The sequence below is a fragment of the Daucus carota genome, chromosome 2, assembly GCF_001625215.2.
Source record: "Daucus carota subsp. sativus chromosome 2, DH1 v3.0, whole genome shotgun sequence".
Taxonomy (NCBI): Eukaryota; Viridiplantae; Streptophyta; class Magnoliopsida; order Apiales; family Apiaceae; genus Daucus; species Daucus carota.
In genome coordinates this window covers 26,808,145-26,830,109 of record NC_030382.2, presented here as the reverse complement: position 1 = coordinate 26,830,109, position 21,965 = coordinate 26,808,145, and the positions used below count along the sequence as shown (strand labels likewise).

The 21,965-nt window shown below is 31.4% G+C and overlaps 2 protein-coding genes and 1 pseudogene across 2 annotated transcripts in view; all 3 read left to right on the top strand.

The window, feature by feature from the left end:
• Positions 1-5,022, top strand: part of LOC108206045 (intermediate cleaving peptidase 55, mitochondrial) — a 13,263-nt gene extending 8,241 nt beyond the window's left edge. The window contains exons 7-14 of the mRNA XM_017376214.2: positions 1,065-1,131; positions 1,218-1,325; positions 2,032-2,124; positions 2,835-2,919; positions 3,094-3,164; positions 3,718-3,773; positions 4,331-4,391; positions 4,535-5,022. Of these exons, the coding sequence (XP_017231703.1) occupies positions 1,065-1,131; positions 1,218-1,325; positions 2,032-2,124; positions 2,835-2,919; positions 3,094-3,164; positions 3,718-3,773; positions 4,331-4,391; positions 4,535-4,648 (655 nt within the window). The 3' untranslated portion in view covers positions 4,649-5,022. The remainder of the gene's footprint in view (positions 1-1,064; positions 1,132-1,217; positions 1,326-2,031; positions 2,125-2,834; positions 2,920-3,093; positions 3,165-3,717; positions 3,774-4,330; positions 4,392-4,534) is intronic.
• Positions 5,023-9,001: 3,979 nt separating this feature from the next.
• Positions 9,002-11,313, top strand: LOC108207262 (uncharacterized; annotated as a pseudogene).
• A 9,947-nt stretch (positions 11,314-21,260) lies between these two features.
• Positions 21,261-21,965, top strand: LOC108206613 (uncharacterized). Its single transcript, XM_017376968.2, has one exon. It carries the CDS (start codon positions 21,322-21,324, stop codon positions 21,769-21,771), a length of 450 nt encoding a protein of 149 aa, XP_017232457.1. The 5' UTR covers positions 21,261-21,321; the 3' UTR covers positions 21,772-21,965.

The window sequence follows — 21,965 nt, the reverse complement described above, 5'->3', positions numbered from 1 at the left end:
TAATCTTTCTGGAGTGCAACCCTATATATAGAGGGTTATAACATTTTTTTAAACATGTTTAGTGGCTAGGAATATAATTTTTTTTTTAACATGTTCAGCGCCTTTTAACCGCTAAACGGGGTCATCTTACCCGTCCAATGGTTAAAAAGCGCTGAACGTGTTAAAAAAATGTTATAATCCTGGTCGCTGGATATTCATCCAATAGCTGGAAAACAATATTTTAGTTAAAAGGTCCCCAACAATTGCTCAAATACAAAATAAATTAGAGTACAAACTACAAACTTAATCTAGGTCCTTAGATGAATCTATTCTGATTCCCCCCTGGAAGTCAGAATCTAGTTTTTTCTAATTTTAGTTTGTAGTTTGTATTTTAAGTAGTTTTGTATTAGAGAAGACCATATATATATATATATATATATATATATATATATATATATATATATATATATATATATATATATATATATATAGGGTAGCACTCCGTAGCATACCCTCTTATATGGAGTTACGTAGCACACCATTATAAATATATTAATAATATATATTTTATTTATATTTTTTATTAAATATAATCGCAAATTTTGATTATTAAACCGAAAACGAAGTTATACAATTTTTTTATTCCAAAGATCATCTAAAATTATGCAATATCTCAACATGATTCTATAACAGAATAATAATCATCCAGAATTATTCTGTTGTAGAATCAGTTTCAAAAATATACTTTTTTAAATCAAATTTTAAGTGTTAAATTACTTAAAATAGATTTATTTTATAGTATTCTATATTAGAATCACGTTTTATATGTATTCTATAACATAATTTATAATAAAATTGATGATTTATAGTGGCGCACTATGTAACTCCATATAAGGAGTCCCTCTCTGGATGTTGGCCTATATATATATATATATATATATATATTTATATATATATATATATATATATATATATATATATATATTGGCAGGAATTTCATGCACTTTTTTGCTTAACCATGATATCTTGGGACCGAAATACTGTAAAAGAACTGTTTGACAAACTTGATTTTTTTGATACACCAGGTTCAATCCTGTTGTCGGTGGGGGTCCTAATGGTAGTGTAATACATTACTCTCGAAATGACCAAAAAGTGAGTTTTTTAATCTCTGGGATAATCCTTTTTCCTTTTTATTTCCTAGACATTCATACTTTGTCAATTTTATGCGGGTATAACAGGTCAAAGATGGTGGTCTTGTATTGATGGATATTGGATGTGAGAGGCATGGTTATGTTAGTGATCTAACTCGTACTTGGCCACCATGCGGCAGCTTTGCTCCTGTACATGTATGTTCCCTTATTGCTCTTTGTTCTGTTGTTATAATGCATACATCAGAGCACTTCCACTTGACACCTTATCTTTTTCATAAAACTTGAATTTGCCTAAATAGAAGCATCGGTACTTAACTTAAAGAGGAAACAAAGGGTTTGCAATTTACACAGTGATCAGCAAAGGGACTCTAGTATTTCTAATCTCATATGCTTCTAACTTTCTCCAGTGAAGGCATAGTCAACAAACAGTGATCCTAGTATCATAGGTACCATTATTGCAAAGAGAGAAACTAAAGAAGCCTAGCAATGAAATCAAAATCATGAAACAAGTTTCCAATTACATACCACAAGTCAAAGTAGAAATAACTATCCTAATGGCAATTGATCTATATAAAATATCTTCTGAACTTTTATAATAGCTTGATGATGTAGCAGCAGCTGATTTATTTGCATTATTACAATACTTATTCCTCTACACACTAATTCATTCAATTTTCCTCAATGGTATAATACGTAACTTATGAATCTTTTCACGAAATATTTTGCTAGACAACCTATGTATTTTCCTTATTATTTTATATAAACAATAATGGAGGTTACAGATTTCAAATATGAGTATGTGCCGACTTTTCTGTACATATCTTGTCTCTCTACTTGTTAATTAAACTGTGTATGTAAAGTAATGAGCTGATGTGATGTACAATTAATGTGTATATTCCAGGCAGACCTTTATGATCTCATTTTAGAGACAAATAAGGAATGTATAAAGCTTTGCAGACCTGGCACAAGCCTCCGGGAGATTCACAATTTTTCGGTATGATTTGAACATGTATTGGGTGTAAAGATCTTTTCATAATTTTGTCGCAGTATAAGATAATGGGTACCGTGAAACATATTGAAAAGATATTTGTACTTTCCTATGTTCTTTAACTTTTGAGCTTACAGTGTTATTCTCACATGATAATGTTTTGTTTTACCTCAAGAATGTGATGTCTTTAAAGCATAGTTATGACAAAAATTATACTGAAGTTTCCTGATTATACCTAAGCTTATTACTATATTTTGCCTTGTACAAGTTCAAAGTTTTTGGATGCTAAACACCTAGAGACATATAAAAACTGGGGATATCTGCTCCCTCTTACACCCACATCTGAGTGTAAGTAATACTGCCACACATGTATTAAAGTGAAAAAGGAACTTTGTGCAAATCATGCTTGAAGAACTAGTGATGAACCAGGATCTCTGACTTCTGCTTGGAAGGTTTTGGTTATTTCACATAGTAAAAGAATTAACTATTTGAAATTGTATTACATTAATGATAATTTATGAGTGCTTTAATATTACTATGTTTTGTTATGGGAATTCCTGAACTTAGAAATTGCATATATATTGCCAGTGTGCGTTCTTTTACAGTTTCACTTAAATTTACCTTTTCTTTCTGTTGTTCATCTACGTAATTGAAGCCTGTGAAACTGCTTAACATACTTGCATAGATATGCTAATAAATATATTGCGACATGACAGGTTGAAAAGCTCCGTAAAGGCTTTAAGAAAAGAGGGATACTTAAAAGTGATCGTTCTTACCATCAGCTAAACCCAACAAGTATAGGTAAATATTACACCCTTGTTATCCATAGGCTCTGAGTTGGGATTTCAGCTTTTGCATTAGCAACATAACCTATCCCAGCTCCATACTAGAAATTTGTCGACCCTTTTGGTTGTTGGAAAGTATCTATTCTGATACTAAACTTTGGACTATCATGGCATTGTATGTAATTTTCAGGTCACTATCTAGGAATGGATGTTCATGATTGCTCAGCAATCACTTATGACCGCACTCTGAAGCCAGGTGTTGTAAGTTAATCACAGACTGATGCTCATTTCAACTGCTTATAATTGTAACTGAAATTTTGATATCTTTCGATTATCTATCCAGATTTCTGGATTACTGCTTTAAAATTTCGAAGCTATGTTCTTAACTTCTTTGGGATGTGCATTCTTTCTTATGTCTGTTTACCCTGCCACCAAGAGTATTGCTATTAAGGTTGGGTATAAAGAGAATTCTCTGTTATGTAATAAGTATCCTGATTTTGTTTTATTAGTAGAGAGTTATCCGAAAACAACATTCTAATTGTAAATTGTTCAGAGTCCAAAAACTATTACACTTACATACACTTGCGTGAACTTTACAGTATGTACACTTGTGTGTATATCATCATACATGATACAACATTTAAAGTTCTATATGTACAGTACATATTGATAAATTAGAACCAAAGTGGTTAAATTGAATTTCTTTTAGCTACCTTTATATATGCAGGAGTTTTATTTTATTAATTATGATATTTGATGGGTATATTTTGTAATAAGCGATTGTGTTTATATTTTTCTATAAATTGTATTGCAGGTCGTAACAATTGAACCTGGTGTTTATATTCCGTCAAATTATGACGGTCCAGAGAGGTAAACTTGTTTAACGTTTTGGCTTCAATTTGAATTGCATATCAAGAAGTTAAAAGTTGTTCGATCTAACTTCATTTGTTAGTTGCTTTTTTCAGAAAACCAGAAAAAAGTGTTGGGTGTTTTAGCAATAATATGCCATGCAAAATTGACTGAATTAAACTAAATAGATTAATTTTTGGTCTGCCCTGATATCTTTCAATTAGTATGTTCCTGAGAAAATTGAAGTACGGGTTTTGGAGACTACTGTCGTTCTTAAATTGGTGGGTTTCTGCAGTAGTTTAAACTTTGTAGCAATGCAGAGAAGAAAAGAAAATTATTACCAACATTTACCCACAAAGTAGTACTAATTTCATTCCTTCGAACCAAGTATACCTGAATAAAATTTTTGTAATGGTCAATTGAAGAAATTCACACATGCTTTTCCACTGCTTGTAACAAAAAGAAAAGGGATATCTACTAGGCTACAATGTTAGGGCTAAAACGGAGCATTGTTGTTTTGCCAATGAATATTACATTGATTTAATTTCATAATTAAGCATTCTGGACATGTAATGTAGGTATGAAGGCATTGGAATTAGAATTGAGGATGAAGTCCTCATTACTGAAACAGGCCATGAGGTACATATGCCAATCTACTTGCACAATTCCCCGAAGTCACAAGACTTTGGACAACCTTTTCATATCATCATAAACCTGTAAACCAGCAGCTCTACTTGGGCCATATGTTCTTGATTTTTGTTAAATGTTTTATGTGATAACAGGTCCTGACTGGTTCTTTACCCAAAGAAATTAACCATTTGGAATCCTTGCTAAATGAATATGGCAGCGAATTGAGGTCCGAGACTTCAAAAATCATGCAAGCAGCTTCCAGTTAAAACCCGAGCTCAAAGATCATGATAGAAGAACACAACTGCAACACGAGACAAGTATATCAAGACCAGGGCACCCAATGAACTCAGTTTATTTACATTATCATATGTAGTCTATTTATATCAAGGGTGAATGTATACTAATGTTACAATAGCTTAGGGTTCTGGCTAGTCGATGCATCAATTTGTGAAACATAAAAATTAATATTGAACTCTGTTACTCGGTTAAAAGAAGAATATAAACTATAGTATCAAAAAATATTTAGATATTTTATATGAAAATGTTGGAATTGTTAGCTTTGTCGAATTGTGGAACAGAGTTTGGATTGTTCGTGTAAATATTTTTATTCATTTTTTTTGGAAATTCTTATCTTTGACCACAGTATATAGGAATTGATACTGCACAAATATTGTTATGATTTATATTTTCTCCGTCCCATTCATTTCTATATACTTTCCTTTTGTGTATGTCCTGCTCAGTCTATACATTTAAAAAGTTATCAAAAATGATAAAGTTTTATTATAAAAAAAAGCCATTTACATTCATTATTTTCTTCTACTATATTCATTTTATATACCTCCTCCGTCCTATTTTATGTGACACTTACTCCTTTTCGAGACGTCCCAAAAAAATAAACATATCATACTTACTATTTTTAAATACTATTTTTCATTATTACACCCCGTGCATCTTTATTTTATATTCTTTTTTTATTAAACAAACACTATTACATCCACTACTTTTTTCCACTGTCTCAAATCTATTATTAAAATATTGATAGGTCCCATCATTTTACCCACATTTCAACTAAACTTACTCTTTTTTATTACCTTTTTCTTAATCTCCGTGAAAGTCAAACAAGGTCGCTTAATATGGGACGGAGAGAGTATTAAATATTGATTGATCCCCCATTTAACCAGCTTTTCTTATTTTTTTCTCACTAAATTATATACTTTCTCTTAACTTGTGCTCAAACCCAATATATACTATTGGTCGGGACACAAGAATACTCTCTCCGTCCCTCTCATTTGTAAATACTTTTTTTCAACTTGTGCTCAAACCTAATATATATTATTGGTCGGGATATAAGAGTACTCCCTCTGTCCCTCTAATTTGTTTATGGTTTTTTTTTTAATTGCTCGACACGCATATAAAACATAGTTTCAGAACTTATTTTTAGATATTTTATTTTTTGTATAAAAATTTAAACATTTAATTTTTATTCAGAAAAAAAAATTAAAATGATTTATCAAACTATATTTTATGATAATATTAAAATACGTGCCTAACTTCCGTAATAGAAAAAGTTAAAATAGAATGTACGCATTACTATTTGCAGGAAATATATTCCTATTTCCGTGCAGTTGGCCTAGAAATATACTCGTATTTCGGTGCAGTTGGCCTTGGGTTTAAACATAAATGTCAACATTTAATGAGGAACAAGAGCATAGAAATACGAATACCCGCGGCTACTCGAGATTGGTAGGGGTTTTGACTCTTGCTGTCACTATATTCATGATTGATGTTCTAAATATTAGGATTTCGAAAGATTGCCCACAATATTAGTTATTAACACTACATTATGTAACTTTTTGGATTTTAATACAAAATGCTACATCGTGTAGCGTTTTACTGCGGTTAAAACACTGAAACGCTACACGATTAATAGGGATCGAAATAATTCTTAATTATTAAAGGATTATTAAAAAGCCCAGAAATATAAAAGCCCAGTTAATAAGAGGCTGAAACACTTAAGCATTAATTAATTTCGTAATTAATTAATGTAGCCCGTAATGAGGCCCACAATTGAGCTACATGGACTGTCACAACCCAATAATTGAGTCCCAAGTCCTGTCGAGGCTGGAATCCAGGAACGAGCCCTGTCATGGCCCAAATTCATAATCCTACTCCGAGTAGGAAATTACATGGAAGGCTCTAGAAACTTCAAAGTTCTACGAGTATTCTAATTCTTCGATGATAAACATCCAGAGTCCTAGATAAACATCGACTACACAAGAAAATAGTCTTATCTTATCTCATACGAAGAAGCCTACTTCTATGAGGTTTTAGATACATGGAATCCTACTTCCAATCAGTCTCTAACATCGAGACCACTATATAAAGGGCTCTACTCTTCCAAACTAGAACTACGTTTTTGACTTGATTCTTCATCCAGCTGAAGATACGTAGGCATCTCGTAAGGACCCGTTTGAGTTCCGACTCACGAGAGCAGTCATAAAGCACGAAGCTCACCCCTCGATTTTTGATCCATAACAACGATCTAGCGTTTTTGCCAAATTGAAAACGCTAAATTATCAAACGTTACTAACTGATATTGGGGGCAATATTTCCAACTCTGTTATTATGCCAGTATGCCTGATATTCGGGGCCATTTTTTCCAACTCTGTTAATTCTGGACATTACTTTCACAATTTATGAGATATAGGGTGTATATACACACATATATACATCTATACATAAATAGGGTAACACTCCATAGCATACCCTCTTATATGGAGTTTCGTAGCACACGATTATAAATATATATATTTTTCTTATATTTTTATGGAATATAATTACAAATTTGGATTATTAAATCGAAAATGAAGTTATACAATTTTTTTTATTCGAAAAATCATCTAAATTATGCAATATCTCAACATGATTCCGTAACAGAATAATATTCATGAAGAATTATTCTGTTGTAGAATCAGTTTCGAAAACCAACCTTTTTCTTCAAAGTGTTAAATTACTTATAATAGATATATGTTATAGTATTCTATATTAGAATCACATTTTATATGTATTTTATAACACAATTTATAATAAAATTAATGATTTACAATGATGTACAATGTAACTCCATATAAGAATTACTTCCTGCAATGTTGGTCTATATAAGTATATATACTTAAATTTGTTTATAATATATATAGATTAGTGCGAATGTGTATATTCTGAGCGATGATGTCTTTTTTAATTAAATTAATTAATTATTTTAAAATTTCAGACCCCGTATAATAAAGATTTTTATTTAGAAATTTTTAAATACGATTTAAGATTTTTAGAATGTGTAGTACTTTATTATTAATGTAGTTTAAATATAAATTAAATGAATTTCATATGCGAGAAAATCAAAGATAAAATTATTATCGTACTAACTATTTTTTGGAATTTGGTTTTGAACAAATCTAAACCTAATCTGAAACCCGTAGGTTTGGATTTGAATTTAATATGTGAAACCTGATTAGATGTGAATTTGGATTTGGATCTGATAAATAATTTAAATTTGGATTTGGATATCTTAGAGTATCTCCAATGGCGTTGGCTATAATTGTTGGCTAAATCGAACCTGTAAAACATTATGTAAAATTTGTTGAACCTGTAAGACATTGTACTTCAATGGTATTGGCAATATTGGTTGGCTATAATTTAAAAATTGAATGTTATTAATATTTTTAGTTTGTTAAAATAGAAAATATCAGTTCAATACGGTAATAAATGATGTGCAATCATCCTACAGATTTCTTACAGACGTGTAGAGGTTCGACAAATATAGCCATCCATAGGAGGTTGGCTAAAATTATAGACAACATATTCACATGGTTGGAGTGTGATTTTTTCAAGAGGTTGTCTATATTTTTTAAATTTGGAATGCCAACTCACTTTTTAGTTAAGGGTTTAGTATGATTGAAGATACTCTTAGATATCCAAACCGATCCGACCTGTTGCCATCCCTAAGAGCATCCGCAGTGCGGACCTTTTTTAGGCCACTTCCCACCTCGGGAAGACAAATGCAGAGTTGGGCAAAAGAAAAGTGACCCACATGCGTTGTGTGGTATTGCAAATTCTGTCCATGGCCTCTAGGGTGGCCATTGGTCAACTGACACAAGCGTGCGGTTCAAAATTAAAATGGCCCCATTCACTTTCTTTTGCAGTGTATGTATTAGCTGGTTACCGTTTATTTGTATAATTAAGAAACTATATGTTGATTTTATAACGGCTAAATTTATATACGTTGCTATTTATTAGCCTATATATAGTGCATCATTTTAATTCACTTCTTACTCCCAGTTTCATATTTCTAATTTTTTTTCTCTCAAAAATTTTTCTATTGCCAAATTATGAATCCCAATAATTTTCAATCTTCAAATTCGCAAAATTCAAACTCCATTTCTCAGAACCCAAATTTAAATTTTCCATTTCAATTCCCAAATCCATATTTTCCATTTGTTCAAAATCCCTAGTATGGAAATACTCAATTTTCAAACATACAGAATAGAAATTTCAATTCTCCGATTCCTAATCCTTCCTTTTCAATTCCAAATAATTTATTTCCGTATACTCAAAATTCTCAAATGTATCCATTTCCACATTTCCAAAATTTTACTACATCACACCCACAATTCGGAAACAACCAAACACCAATAAATGTTGAAGATTCTCCACGTTCGCAATTTTCTACTTTTAATAGTAGAGACGTTATAGATTTAAACGACAATAGCGTTGAAGTTGAAGATATACGAGAAAGTAGTGTTCAATGGAAATGGAAAGAAGATAAGCTTTTAATTAGTGCTTGGTTAAATGTCTCAACTGATCCACTAATTGGTACTGATCAAAAGGGTGAAATATTTTGGGAACGAATTCATCAATATTGCGAAGAAAGCGAGCCTGGTCTTATAAAAAGAGGCGTTGTGGCTATAAGAAAAAGATGGCAACGAATCAATGAAGGCGCTCAAAAATATGGAGCATGCTTTGAGCAAGCACAAAAAATGATTGGGAGTGGCTCAAACATGGACAATATAATAGAGCAGGCTCATGTTGAACATAAAGCTCGTTATGGCAAAAAATGTAACTTTGATAAGCATTGGAGTGAGCTTCGGAGGCAACCAAAATGGAGAACTCCTACAACAAATAGCGGAAGTACAAAGAGAACTAAGTTAAGTAATTCTGGAGCTTATTCGTCATCAGCTAACAATGAAGCACCAGATGACAATAATATTGTGGAATCTCCGGTTCGTCTTAAAGGTGCAAAAGCAGCCAAAAGAAAAGGAAAGGAAAAGAAGAAAGTCATAGACCTGGATGCTGAACGCTATGAAGAAATGACATCTGTTCAATGCAGGAAGTTGTCTCTATTGGAAGAATTTAATAAAAACCATGTTAAGGAGATGGACTTGAAGATCATAATGGCGGATACAAGTATTATGACTGAAGCTCAGCGTGAAGTGCATGCAGAAATGATAAAAGTAATAAAAAGGAGAAAGTCATCTGGATTTTAGTGTTTGTATTTTAGTGTTTTGTTTTTATTGTTTGGCTTTTAGTGTTTGATTTTTCTTGTTTGGATTGTAGTGTTTGGAAGGTAACCGTTGTATTGTGCTTGGAATAAATTCCTTTTAAGCTTATATAATAATCATCAGCATAGTCATATTAGCAAAACACCAAACATGTCTGATAATTTTGATATATACAAAGAGTTTGCTAAGGAAATGTAATGAAGATGATGATGAATACGAGAAATATCGTCTCCATCTCTTTAACAAACTTCAAGGGGAAAGATCTTCATCAACGCCTCGGAGAACGATATACAGAGACCGTGAAGCCGGCCATGAACGTCTAGTGAAAGATTATTTTGCAGAAAATCCAGTCTATACCCCGGAAACATTTCATAGAAGGTTCCGAATGGGGAAACATGTATTTCTTCGCATTGTACATGCTCTCTCCAATTTCGATCCATATTTCCAACAAAGGGTTGATGCATTGGGAAGAAAAGGCTTATCACCTCTACAGAAATGCACTGCTGCCATACGTATGTTGGCATATGGAGTCTCTGCTGATGCTGTTGATGACTATCTTGAAAAAGTTTGTCACTGCTGTAATATTGGTGTTTGAAAATGAATACATGGGAAAACCAAATTGCAATGATGTTCGACGTTTATTAGAGATGGGAGAGGCCCGTGGGTTTCCCGGTATGATGGGTAGCATTGATTGTATGCATTGGCAATGTAAGAATTGTCCAAAAGCGTGGAAGGGGATGTTTATGAGTGGTCACAAAGGTATTCCAACACTCTTACTTGAAGCGGTTGCCTCATCTGATCTATGGATATGGCATGAATTTTTTGGAGTAGCTGGGTCTAACAATGACATAAATGTTTTAGATCGGTCACCATTATTCGATGAAGTGCTGGAAGGTCGTGCCCCGGAAATAAATTATACATTGAATGGTAACAACTATAATTTAGGGTACTATTTAGCTGATGGAATATACCCAGAATGGGCTACATTTGTGAAAACAATTCCACGTCCACAAGGTGAGAAGAGAAAGTTATTTTCTAAATATCCAGAAGATCAACGAAAAGATGTGGAACGAGCATTTGGTGTATTGCAGTCTCGTTTTGCAATTGTGCATGGTCCTGCACGATTCTGGGATAAAGGAGATCTCGCTAGAATAATGAGAGCATGCATCATATTGCACAATATGATTGTGGAGGATGAAAGAGACACATATGCTACACCATTTGGTCCTCTACCGGCTTACGATGACACAACAAATGGAATACCACAATCAAATTTAGGTGAGGAGCCTTTAGTTCCGTATGAAAACTATATCGAAAGAACTATCCAGATTCGTGATCGAGTAAAATATCGTCAACTGCAGACTGACTTGGTGTAGCAAATCTCGGAATTTCACAATTCCTGTTGAATTATTTGAATGTTGTTCTTTTTAATAATTATGTTCTTCTAATTTTTAAGTTTTATGTCATTTATTTAAACTTATGAAAAATATTTTATCTTTAAATTAATTTAAGTTAGAAAAAATAGATTTTATTAGTTTTAATAACTTACTAACCGAAATACTATAAATCATAGTTTAAATTCAACTTATTAAATGGTGGGACCATGTCACTACAAAAGTAATGTTAAAAAAAATGGACAGGCCATGCGTTGGAGGAGCTAGGCTAGAAAAGTGTTTTGCCCAACATTTGCCAACGTGTTCATCTTGTGGGGTCCGTGAACAGAGGGCACCGGTCTCTGCATTGGCGTTGCTCTAATGCCTTGAAAACAATTCTTATATCATAAATCGGAGCACTAATATATAAATCAGTAATTCATGATGCCACTTCTATTTACTTAACCAGATTTTTTAGCACACATTTAAAATACTTTGACCGAATAATTAGAGATGTTATTTTATATATTTTTTATGAATAAAAATATTGATATAATATTTTTATTCAAAAAAATAAAATTTCAAAAATAAAATTTCTAACTATAATTAAAACACTTTAATATACGTGTTAAAAAACACCAAAAGAGTATTTACTTAATCATATATTGAAGTAACCTGTCGCCAAAAGGCCATAGAGTAGAGATGACAATCGGTCGGTATGGTTCGTTTTTGACAAAAACTGAACCCGAACCGAATAGTATTTTTCAAAACCAAACCCGAACCGAACTGAAAACCGAAATTGACAAACCAAACCCGAACCACCGATTTTTGGTTCGGTTTGAACCGAAACCCGAAAATTATACAAAAAATACTAAAAAAATATTTTAAACAACTATTACAGGACATTATGTTGTTCGATATAATTCATAAACAGAACAATAATTCTAATGCTTGTTAAAGTTGAAATATATTACTGATTAATTGATAAGTATGTTTAAGTATACTTATAGATGATAAATTATATTAAAAACATTTTAATCCAAGATATTATTTATGATTAAACTAAAAAACTGTGACTGGTACTCCAATATTCCAATATTTTTTTGTACACCATAGAACTTGACCTATATTATATATTATATAATGATATAAAATAAATTTATACTATCGGGTTCGGTCGAGTTTCGGTTTGGTTCGGATTCGAATCGAGTTCGGATATTCGGGTCGGGTTTTGGTTCGGTTGGTCTAAAAACCAAACCCGAACCAAATTTAATCGGTTTTCAAAATTAAAAACCAAACCCGTAACCATACCATAAAAATCGGGTTCGGTATAAACTCTTCGAATCAATTAGGTCGGATATCGGTCGGTTCGGAAAATTTTTCCATCCTTGCCATACACTCTATGGATGAAGCGCCACATCTTTTGGATTATAGAAACTTACTCCCTCCGTCTCTTAATACTTTTCCTGTTTGTCTTTATCACGTTTGTCAATACATATTTTTTATCATTCATATCTTTCATTTTGTATTAGTATAAAATATAAAATCTTCACCGTATTAAAGTATTCAGGAATACGAATCCAACAAAATCACTCATAATTATATTTAGTCTTATAAATTACACGTAAATTTGTAATTTGTCTCGTGTTATGAACAGTACCAACATCTCAAACGAGCAAAGTAAAAAGAAACTGAGGGAGTACCTCGCATGATCACCTGGTACCACTTTGAATCGTCGTGTATGTACGTAGAAGACGACATCTGACTTGACGTAATGAATTTTAGAGTTCTTGAAATGTACACTATCTAATGAACGATGGGCCATGATCTTGAGCTTGAGACTGAATATGTCTCGGACTACTGGCCCAAGACTAGCCTCTTACCATTTTTAGATTAAAATAATCTCTAAATTTCTTTAATCAAATAATACAAATGCGGCTGCATATATATAATATAGGGCTTTTTTTTATTAATAATCACGTTTTCAATCTTATTTCCAAAAATACTACCTTATCCAATCTTATTTTCAAAAATACAACATTCCCTAAAATATTTTCAAAAATACTGTGGTTGCACATGCAACCATATATGCAACTACAAATCCTGATTTCAAGTTTCAGATTTCAAATGTCATTTTCGACCTCATCGTTGGAATCGATATATATATATATATATATATATATATATATATATATATATATCGATTCCAACGATGAGGTCGAAAATGACATTTGAAATCTGGAACTTGAAATCAGGAATTCAGTTGCATATATGGTTGCATATGGGTTGTATTCAGTTGATTCTATTGTAATCTAATGGCCCCGCCAGGGCACCCATACTTCAGTTGGAACTTACAGTTTTCAGTTGCATTTAGTTGCATATGAGGTTGCATATGAGGTTGCGTGCAACCTCATAAGCAACCTCATATGCAACGGAAAACTGTAAGTTGCAACTGATGTATGGGTGCCCCTGGCGGGGCCATTAGATTGCAATAGAATCAACTGAATGCAACCTCATATGCAACTAAATGCAACCTCATATGCAACTAAATGCAACTGAAAACTGTAAGTTCCAACTGAAGTATGGGTGCCCCTGGCGGGGCCATTAGATTGCAATAGAATCAACTGAATGCAACCTCATATGCAACTAAATGCAACTGAAAACTGTAAGTTGCAACGGATGTATGGTGTGCCCCTGGCGGGGCCATTAGATTGCAATAGAATCAACTGAATGCAACCATATGCAACTGAATACAACCATATGCAACTATATATGCAACTGAATTCCTGATTTCGAGTTCTAGTTTTCAAATGTCATTTTCGACCTCATATTTGGAATCCATATATATATATATATATATATATATATATATATATATATATATATATATATATATATATATATACATATCGACTCCAAAGATGAGGTCTAAAATGACATTTGAAAACTGAAACTTGAAATCAGGATTTGTAGTTGCATATATGGTTGCATATGCAACCACCGTATTTTTGGAAAATATTTTCAAAAAGGTAGTATTTTTGAAAATATTTTAGAGATTTGAAAATAAGATTGGATAAGGTAGTATTTTTGAAAATAAGATTGAAAAAATAATATACAAGATAATTCCCCTATAATATTTCTATTTAATATCGATCAATCTGAAATAGATCATAAAGTGGATTATTATTTGAGAAAATAATTAAATTTAAAATGTAACAGAGAGCAAAATCGTAATTTTTCAAAAAGAATCGGTCTATATTTTGTTTAACTTCCCTGTTGTTTAGGAATCAGACTACATTTTGTTTAACTTCTCTATTATTTTTACTGCTAATAGCATCTCCAAGGGTGTTATGCATATTAATTAGCTATAATATGATATATGGATAATCATCTAAAATTATAGCTAAGAGGTGCTAGATTCACTCCAATGATGTTATGTATAATTATATTATCTAAAATTATACATAATAGCTCTAAAGGTTTTACAAATGTAGCAACTCCAATTTTAATTATCTAAATTTTTTTGCTAAGAGTTAATGGTTGCAGTGGTTCACTTTTTACATAATATCTAAATAGTGCCACTAGATGCCAACTAGATGCCATGTAGATAATTTAGCTAAGGGTTTTGGTCCCTTGGAGATGCTCTAACTTAACGTAGTTGTGACGATCGGTAACTGATCCATAATTTTGGAAAATTTGAAAAATTATAGCCCATATAATTCACTGGATAAACTCAATATTACTAGTAATAGATAGTTGGTTCAAATATAAATATAATTAAAGTTATTTAAGATCGGTGAAATTTTATTTAGTGCCAACGTCTTAGAAATTACATGAAGTTGTGGAGTTTTGACCGTAGGATACTGCTACGACAAATGAAATTCTTTAAATTAAAACAAAAAGTTGAGTTTTTTTGCCAAAATCAATATACTTATATAAAAGAGAAGCGAGGGGCGTGTAGGTGGCGCCTCTCACATCGCTCCGTTCTATTTTTCTAATTTTCTGGAATTTTTGAATAAAAAAATATCAAAAATTACCTTTTTTTAATTTCAGATATATTATAAGCAAATTTTATAATCTGATTTTGTTTCAAATTATTTATGGAATACAGTAACTTGAAAGTTTTAATCTGATTTTGTTTCAGATTATGTAATTATGGGAAAGAGTAGCACACAAATCTTTCTGCACCTATAAATATCCTTATAGATCATCTAAACACAACCTCCTCTCCCTCAATATCACAACCCTACTTCTCTCTGGTGATAGTTCTCTTGCTCGATTTCTAACTCGAAGGTGCTGTTCTTCTGCAACGATAAGTGAAGGCAGTTTATACAGTATTAAAAAGATAAAAATTGTTGCAAGCAAAGGTAATTATAGACCGCTATATTGGAGTCGACAAATCCAAACACAGGAAAAGAATATTCTTGACATGATATTGATGGTTGATATCAATAAATTAACTATTAGTGATGTATGTTTGTTGGTTATTCTTTTATAATATTTGTTTTGTTCATCGGACATGTTTGTTGTTAATTTTTATATAATTTACTTTGTATAGAAGAAAAAATTATTAACCCATTATCTGTTTGCTCCGTTCAATAAACTTTTAAGTGAAGGTTGTTTATACAGTATTAAAAAATAAAGATTGTTACAAGGGTAGTAGTTATAGACCGCTATCTCACATATTTAAGTTAGATGTTTTTGTGCACAATCAATCCCAAAAAATTGGAGGAAGGTGGTAATGTAAGAACATATTACCTTTCAAAAAAAAAAAACAAATAAGAATTAAAATCCGTCATGCTTTAAATTGTTAATTACGTGTATAAATTTATTTTCATTTTTTCACCATGAATTATAGTCCGATTTTGCAATTTTATATATTAGTATTGGTATTGCATCAAGATTTTTATAATATATATTTATTTTATCCTACAAATATTAATTTCGAAACATTAATATACTTTTTATAGATAGTCACAAAATTATTTTATTCTACAAACATTAATATTGAATCATTAATATAATTTTTATAGACCGCCGCAACGCGCGGCTTCTCAACTAGTTCTCTATATAACGAAATTGAAAGGTTGACCGCATGATACTTTGGTTAACTAACCTTCCCATCCCAACCAGATTACACGTGATTCTAAGGCACAGGTAAATTACTTGCTCCCCTTCCAACTACTTGAATTAATTTCGTCATTAATTATTCAACTGTTGTATTTAATTCTATCAGTTTAAGTTTAATGTATTCCATTCCAATATTACCCCTATACTTTTCCTTTTTAACAATCCTGTCCGAACTCCTACTTCCACCACCCCTCTGTTCTTTACCAGACACACGTTTAAAATTTTACTCCCTCTATCTTATTAGTCCTTTTTTTAGTTTATCCCTAAGTTAATGTCTCTTCTACCTCTTTTGTCTCATTGAGTCTTGACCTATAGTACTAAATAAGGGTGATAAAGGTCATTACACAAACCAGTTATTCTTAAAAATAGAGAGCCATCTAATTTTATGAACAAATAATATTTTCTAAAATGATATATAAAAAAAACAAAAGGAGTAATTATAAAATTATATTTTACAGAAATTTTAAATTATGTGTAAGCTGTGGAGAAAAATCTTTAAATAAATGAGAGGAATGTAGAGAATATTTTCTTTATCAAATCTTGTAACATGAATTTTTATATTTCGTCGGGTTTTCTTAATTAATCAGAAAATAATTAAGTTTGAGCTTATAATTGGGATATTAATATTTATATAAATCTAATATTTTTATTTTAATTATAAAGTATATGTTTATTATTCTGTACTTATATTTATTTTTGTTTTAAATATGTGTTTCCATTATAAGGATGTGTATTTTTAATTTTAAATATACGTAATAAATTGATGAGTATTTTTATGGATATATCCAAATTAATATATTTTATGTGTATTACTCCCTCTGTCCCATTTATCTGTATTGTTGTGGTTAAATTGACCAAGTTTTGACTGATAATTAATAATTTTTTTTTACATGATCTTAAAAATCGAAAAAGTAAATTTTAAAGTTGAACAGATGTAGATTCTAATAATACTCTCTCCGTTCCAAAAAAAAAAAGGTCGTTTTGACTTTTTCACGTAATTTAAAGCGCAAGGAAAACATACTACTACACATTATTTTTCAAATTTTCTTTTTTTGAATAAAAAATATAGATGTTAAACTTTTATTCAGAAAATTTTTTTTAAAAATAATATATACAAGTATGATTTTTTTTTGTGCTTTAAATTACGTCAAATAAGTCAAAGCGACACTTATTTTAGGACAGAAGGAGTATATTTTTCATAATTTCTTTTAATTATTTTATATATGTAAATTTCAGTAAAATTTTGGTCAATTTAATCATAAAAAATTAAACAAAACGAATAAATCGGGACGGAGTGAGTAAATAAATAAATAGACTGTGTAAGAGTATCATAATGGTAATGATGTAATTCGATCGGTGCAGCTCGCGAGCTCGCTCGGCCCGAACTCGTTTTGCTGAGCTCGGCTCGTTTAGTTAAACGAGCTCGAGTCCGGGCAGAGGTTTTGGCTCGTTTCGTTAAACTAGCTGGCTTTGCTCGACTCGTGCAAATTAACGAGTCGAATTCGGTTAATATTTTAGACTCGATTTAGTGTTAAATTAAAGGAGCCGGCTCACCCGATTCGTTAAAATCGACCCGTTTAGCTAAACGAGCCAGCTCGACTCGACTCGTGGAAATAAACGAGTTGAGTTCGAATAAAGATTTAGACTCGATTTCTTAAACGAGACGGCTCGACTCGACTAAATAAAACTAAGGTTTGAATTATGCCCAGCTCGAAACTCGACTCGCCAAACCGAATAACAGCCCTACACAATGAAGTGCATTACTCCCTCCGTCCCAGTCATTTGTATACAAATGACTGTGACACGGAGACCAAGAAATTGTATAAGAAATGAGTAAAGTTAGATGAAAAGTGGGTATAGTGGTGGGACCCATTTATATTTAATAATAGATTTGAGATAGTGGAGGAAAGTAGTGGGTATAATAGTGTTTATATTATTATATGGAGATAATGGAGGAAAGTAGTTGGTGTAATGATGTTTTATATGAGTATAAAAGTTTACTAATTTTGGAATGTATACAATTGATGGGACGTCCCAAAAAGGAAACTGTATACAATTCATTGGGACGGAGGGAGTACTAATTACTACTATGCGGTAGGGGTGAGCAAAAAACCGAATTGAAACCGAAACCGAACCGAAACCGTTAAAAACCGATGAAAACCGAACCGTATAAAACCGCACCGAACCAAAACCGCAAATTAAAAAACCGAACCGATTCTAATGGTTGCGGTTTCGGTTTTAGATTAAAACCGAACCGAAATAAACCGAACCGATTATTTAAATAAATAAATAAATATTATTTATAAATTATAATACATATATAAATATAAATATATATATATATGTATATGTACATATATACAAGTGTATATTAAGATAATATATACATATATTTATATTAATATATCATGAACCATAACTAAGTAATATATAGAATTTAGATTATAGTTTGGTATAGGTCAGAGAATACTTGAATTAGGTTCGATTCTTTTTACATACCTTAGATTTTATCCAAAAGAGTAGTACGAAACATACTATCAAAATCATAAACTCGTAGCTTTGGACTCTTTCATCGATCGAATACCGTAAAGATATAAAAAATAACTTTTAATGTTGTAAAATAATTGTTAAAGATTCAATACGTAATTTTTGCCTTTTCTCATTTCTTGCGGTTTTATAACCGAAACGGAACCGACTAAAACCGAACCGAGTTTTTTGAAACTGAAACCGATCCGACGGTTCGGTTGCGGTTTCGATTTTTAATTTTAAAAACCGAAGATTCGCGATTCCGGTTCCGATTTTACCTTAAAACCGCCCGGAACCCCACCACGCTCACCCCTACTATGCGGGCATGGGATAAATCAATCGATTTGCATAAGAAAATGTGCCGATAGCTCTTGGGCGTTGGACGGTGTCAGAGTTGTTGAAGCACAATAACTGTATCACCCCCCCCATTCACCGCCCACCTAATTTCAATTTTCACCTTGGTCGTGTAATTATCATTTTTTTTCCAACACAAATTTTTATCGGATTGTTATAATTATTATTTTGAATTAAAATATTTTTTATATATTTTTATTTATAAAAGAAAATCTTTTAAAAAAATTTAGTTATACAGGTTAAATTTTTTAGAAATGTACATAAAAAAATCAATATATTACAAAACGAAAAGAATATTAATATTTAGAATTCGGCAAGAATCCACGTACAAATTTAAAGGGTTCAATTGTTTCCTTCGGTTCCTCTTTTTCTTTTTTCTTTTTACAATTTTTTCAATTGGTTGATACATATTTTAAGATATATACTTCTTTCAATAAATTTCTTGTTATTTATAAAAAAATTATACATTAACCTTTTATTCAGAAGAATAAAATTATTTATGTTTTATGAGAGTCTTGAAATACGTGTCAAACCCCGTCCCGTCCTCCAATATAAACAACTTAGCGATGGAGGGATTACCAAATTAGATAAGTTAGTTTACTTTACACTCGTAATTTAAGATACATTGATTTATTTTTGTAAACGAAAATTTCATATTTAGATTTTGATGATAAAAACAAAATTAAATAAATTAATTATACCGTCAATATATTTTAAATTGAAAGGCCAAAATCACCAGATCGATGTATCTTAATTATGTAATCAAATTTAATGATTTCATCTAATTTGAGAGGAGCAACATGAACATGAGTTATATCATACTACATGTATGTATCTAAATCAACAAATATATTTAAATATACAAGAATAAACTAAGTTAGCGTCAACAAGACGTAAGTGCAATTTAATGCAAAAGATAACAGTCTAAATAATTATCAATAAATGTAATAAACTAATATTTACAAGCCATCAAATATGAAACCCAAATCTCTTTGAAACACAATTATGCGATCAATTATGACCCTCAAACATGGTATTTAAGCATATATCAATCTCGACTAACCAAATCATCCACATTTACGAATTATATGTATATTAAAGACATTTATGAATTTTAAAAAATATATATATATGATATGATATTAATAACACACTTTAATATTATAAATTTGTTAATAAGTATGTAGTTATATTTTCTTCAAAAAAAAAGTATGTAGTTATATGTAATTAACAACATCTATTAAAAAATATTCAAAATTTGAATCTGAGAAACTTAATAATAGGAATCATTCCAAATCAAGAAAGTAACTAATACTATAATAACATATATCACTTAAGAATAAATAGGAAACTTTCCTTAATATACAAAAAACACATTAAAGAGCATTAAGGACACATTTAAAATAAATAAGTCAAGCAATTTCTTGCCTAAAATATAAATATTAATATAAATGAACAAAATACTATTTAATTTTTCAGTTTTTAAAATCATGAAAGATATGATATAATTATAAAAGATTTTCGCGATCCTAAGTAACCTAATTTGAAAAAGTACAAAGAACTTTGGTAGTATCAAGCACAGTTTCATTTTCAGGAGTATTAATTATTTTGGTCAACTAAGTAAATAACCAACTCAAAATTTCAAATTACAAATTTGACCTAACATACTTAAAAATCTCGGGTGGTTTTTATTCAAAAAAAAAAAACTCGGATGGTTCTTGTGAAATAGGTAGCCCACCCATAAGTTCAGATGAAAAAAAGTCAGCACCAATATCACCTTATTTAGCCAGCATACAAAATTAGGTATGTACCATAAATACATGGAGCCAAAGACCATATAACCTTGAGGTAAACAAAGAGGCAGAAGTGGCATTTCTGTAGTTTTGTGCAACTCCAGGCCCAAGAACACAACAAATCAAGTATATTAAGCACCCACATCCACCCCCAAAAGTACACCCCACTTCATTTTACACCAAAGTCAAGAATCCCAAATAATAGAAAATGAGTCAAGTGACAGAAGAGATCAGAGCCAAGGCCACAGAAAAGTACACTGGCCATGAAATATGCCAAGAGAAATCAAAGACCTTGCTGGTAGAAATGGGCCTGCCAAATGGGCTCTTGCCTCTGCAAGACATTGTGGAATGTGGTATCATCAGAGAGACTGGCTATGTCTGGCTGATCCAGAAGAAGAAAGTTGAGCACAAGTTTGAGAAGATTGGGAAACTTGTGTCCTACGCCACTGAAGTCACTGCTATTATTGAAAAAGGAAAGATCAAGAAACTCACCGGTGTCAAGACTAAGGAGCTCTTGCTATGGGTCACATTGAGCGATATTTATCTCGATGACCCGCCGACTGGAAAGATCACCTTCAAGACTCCTACTGGACTTTACAGGACTTTTCCGACATCAGCTTTCGAAGTTGCAGATGGCGTGGCTGTCAAGGAAGTCTAGCTATATATGCATGCAACAAAATATGGTCAGGCCAAGATATATATCTCATGTGCATGTCATCAACTATTATATATGGTGCTAATATATCTATGTATCCTATCCTTTTATGATGTTTTTATCTCTGAAAATAAAAGTCTTGATTAATGATCATCTGTATTTCAATGAATGTTTTAAGGGGAGTTTTTCTTTTGCTA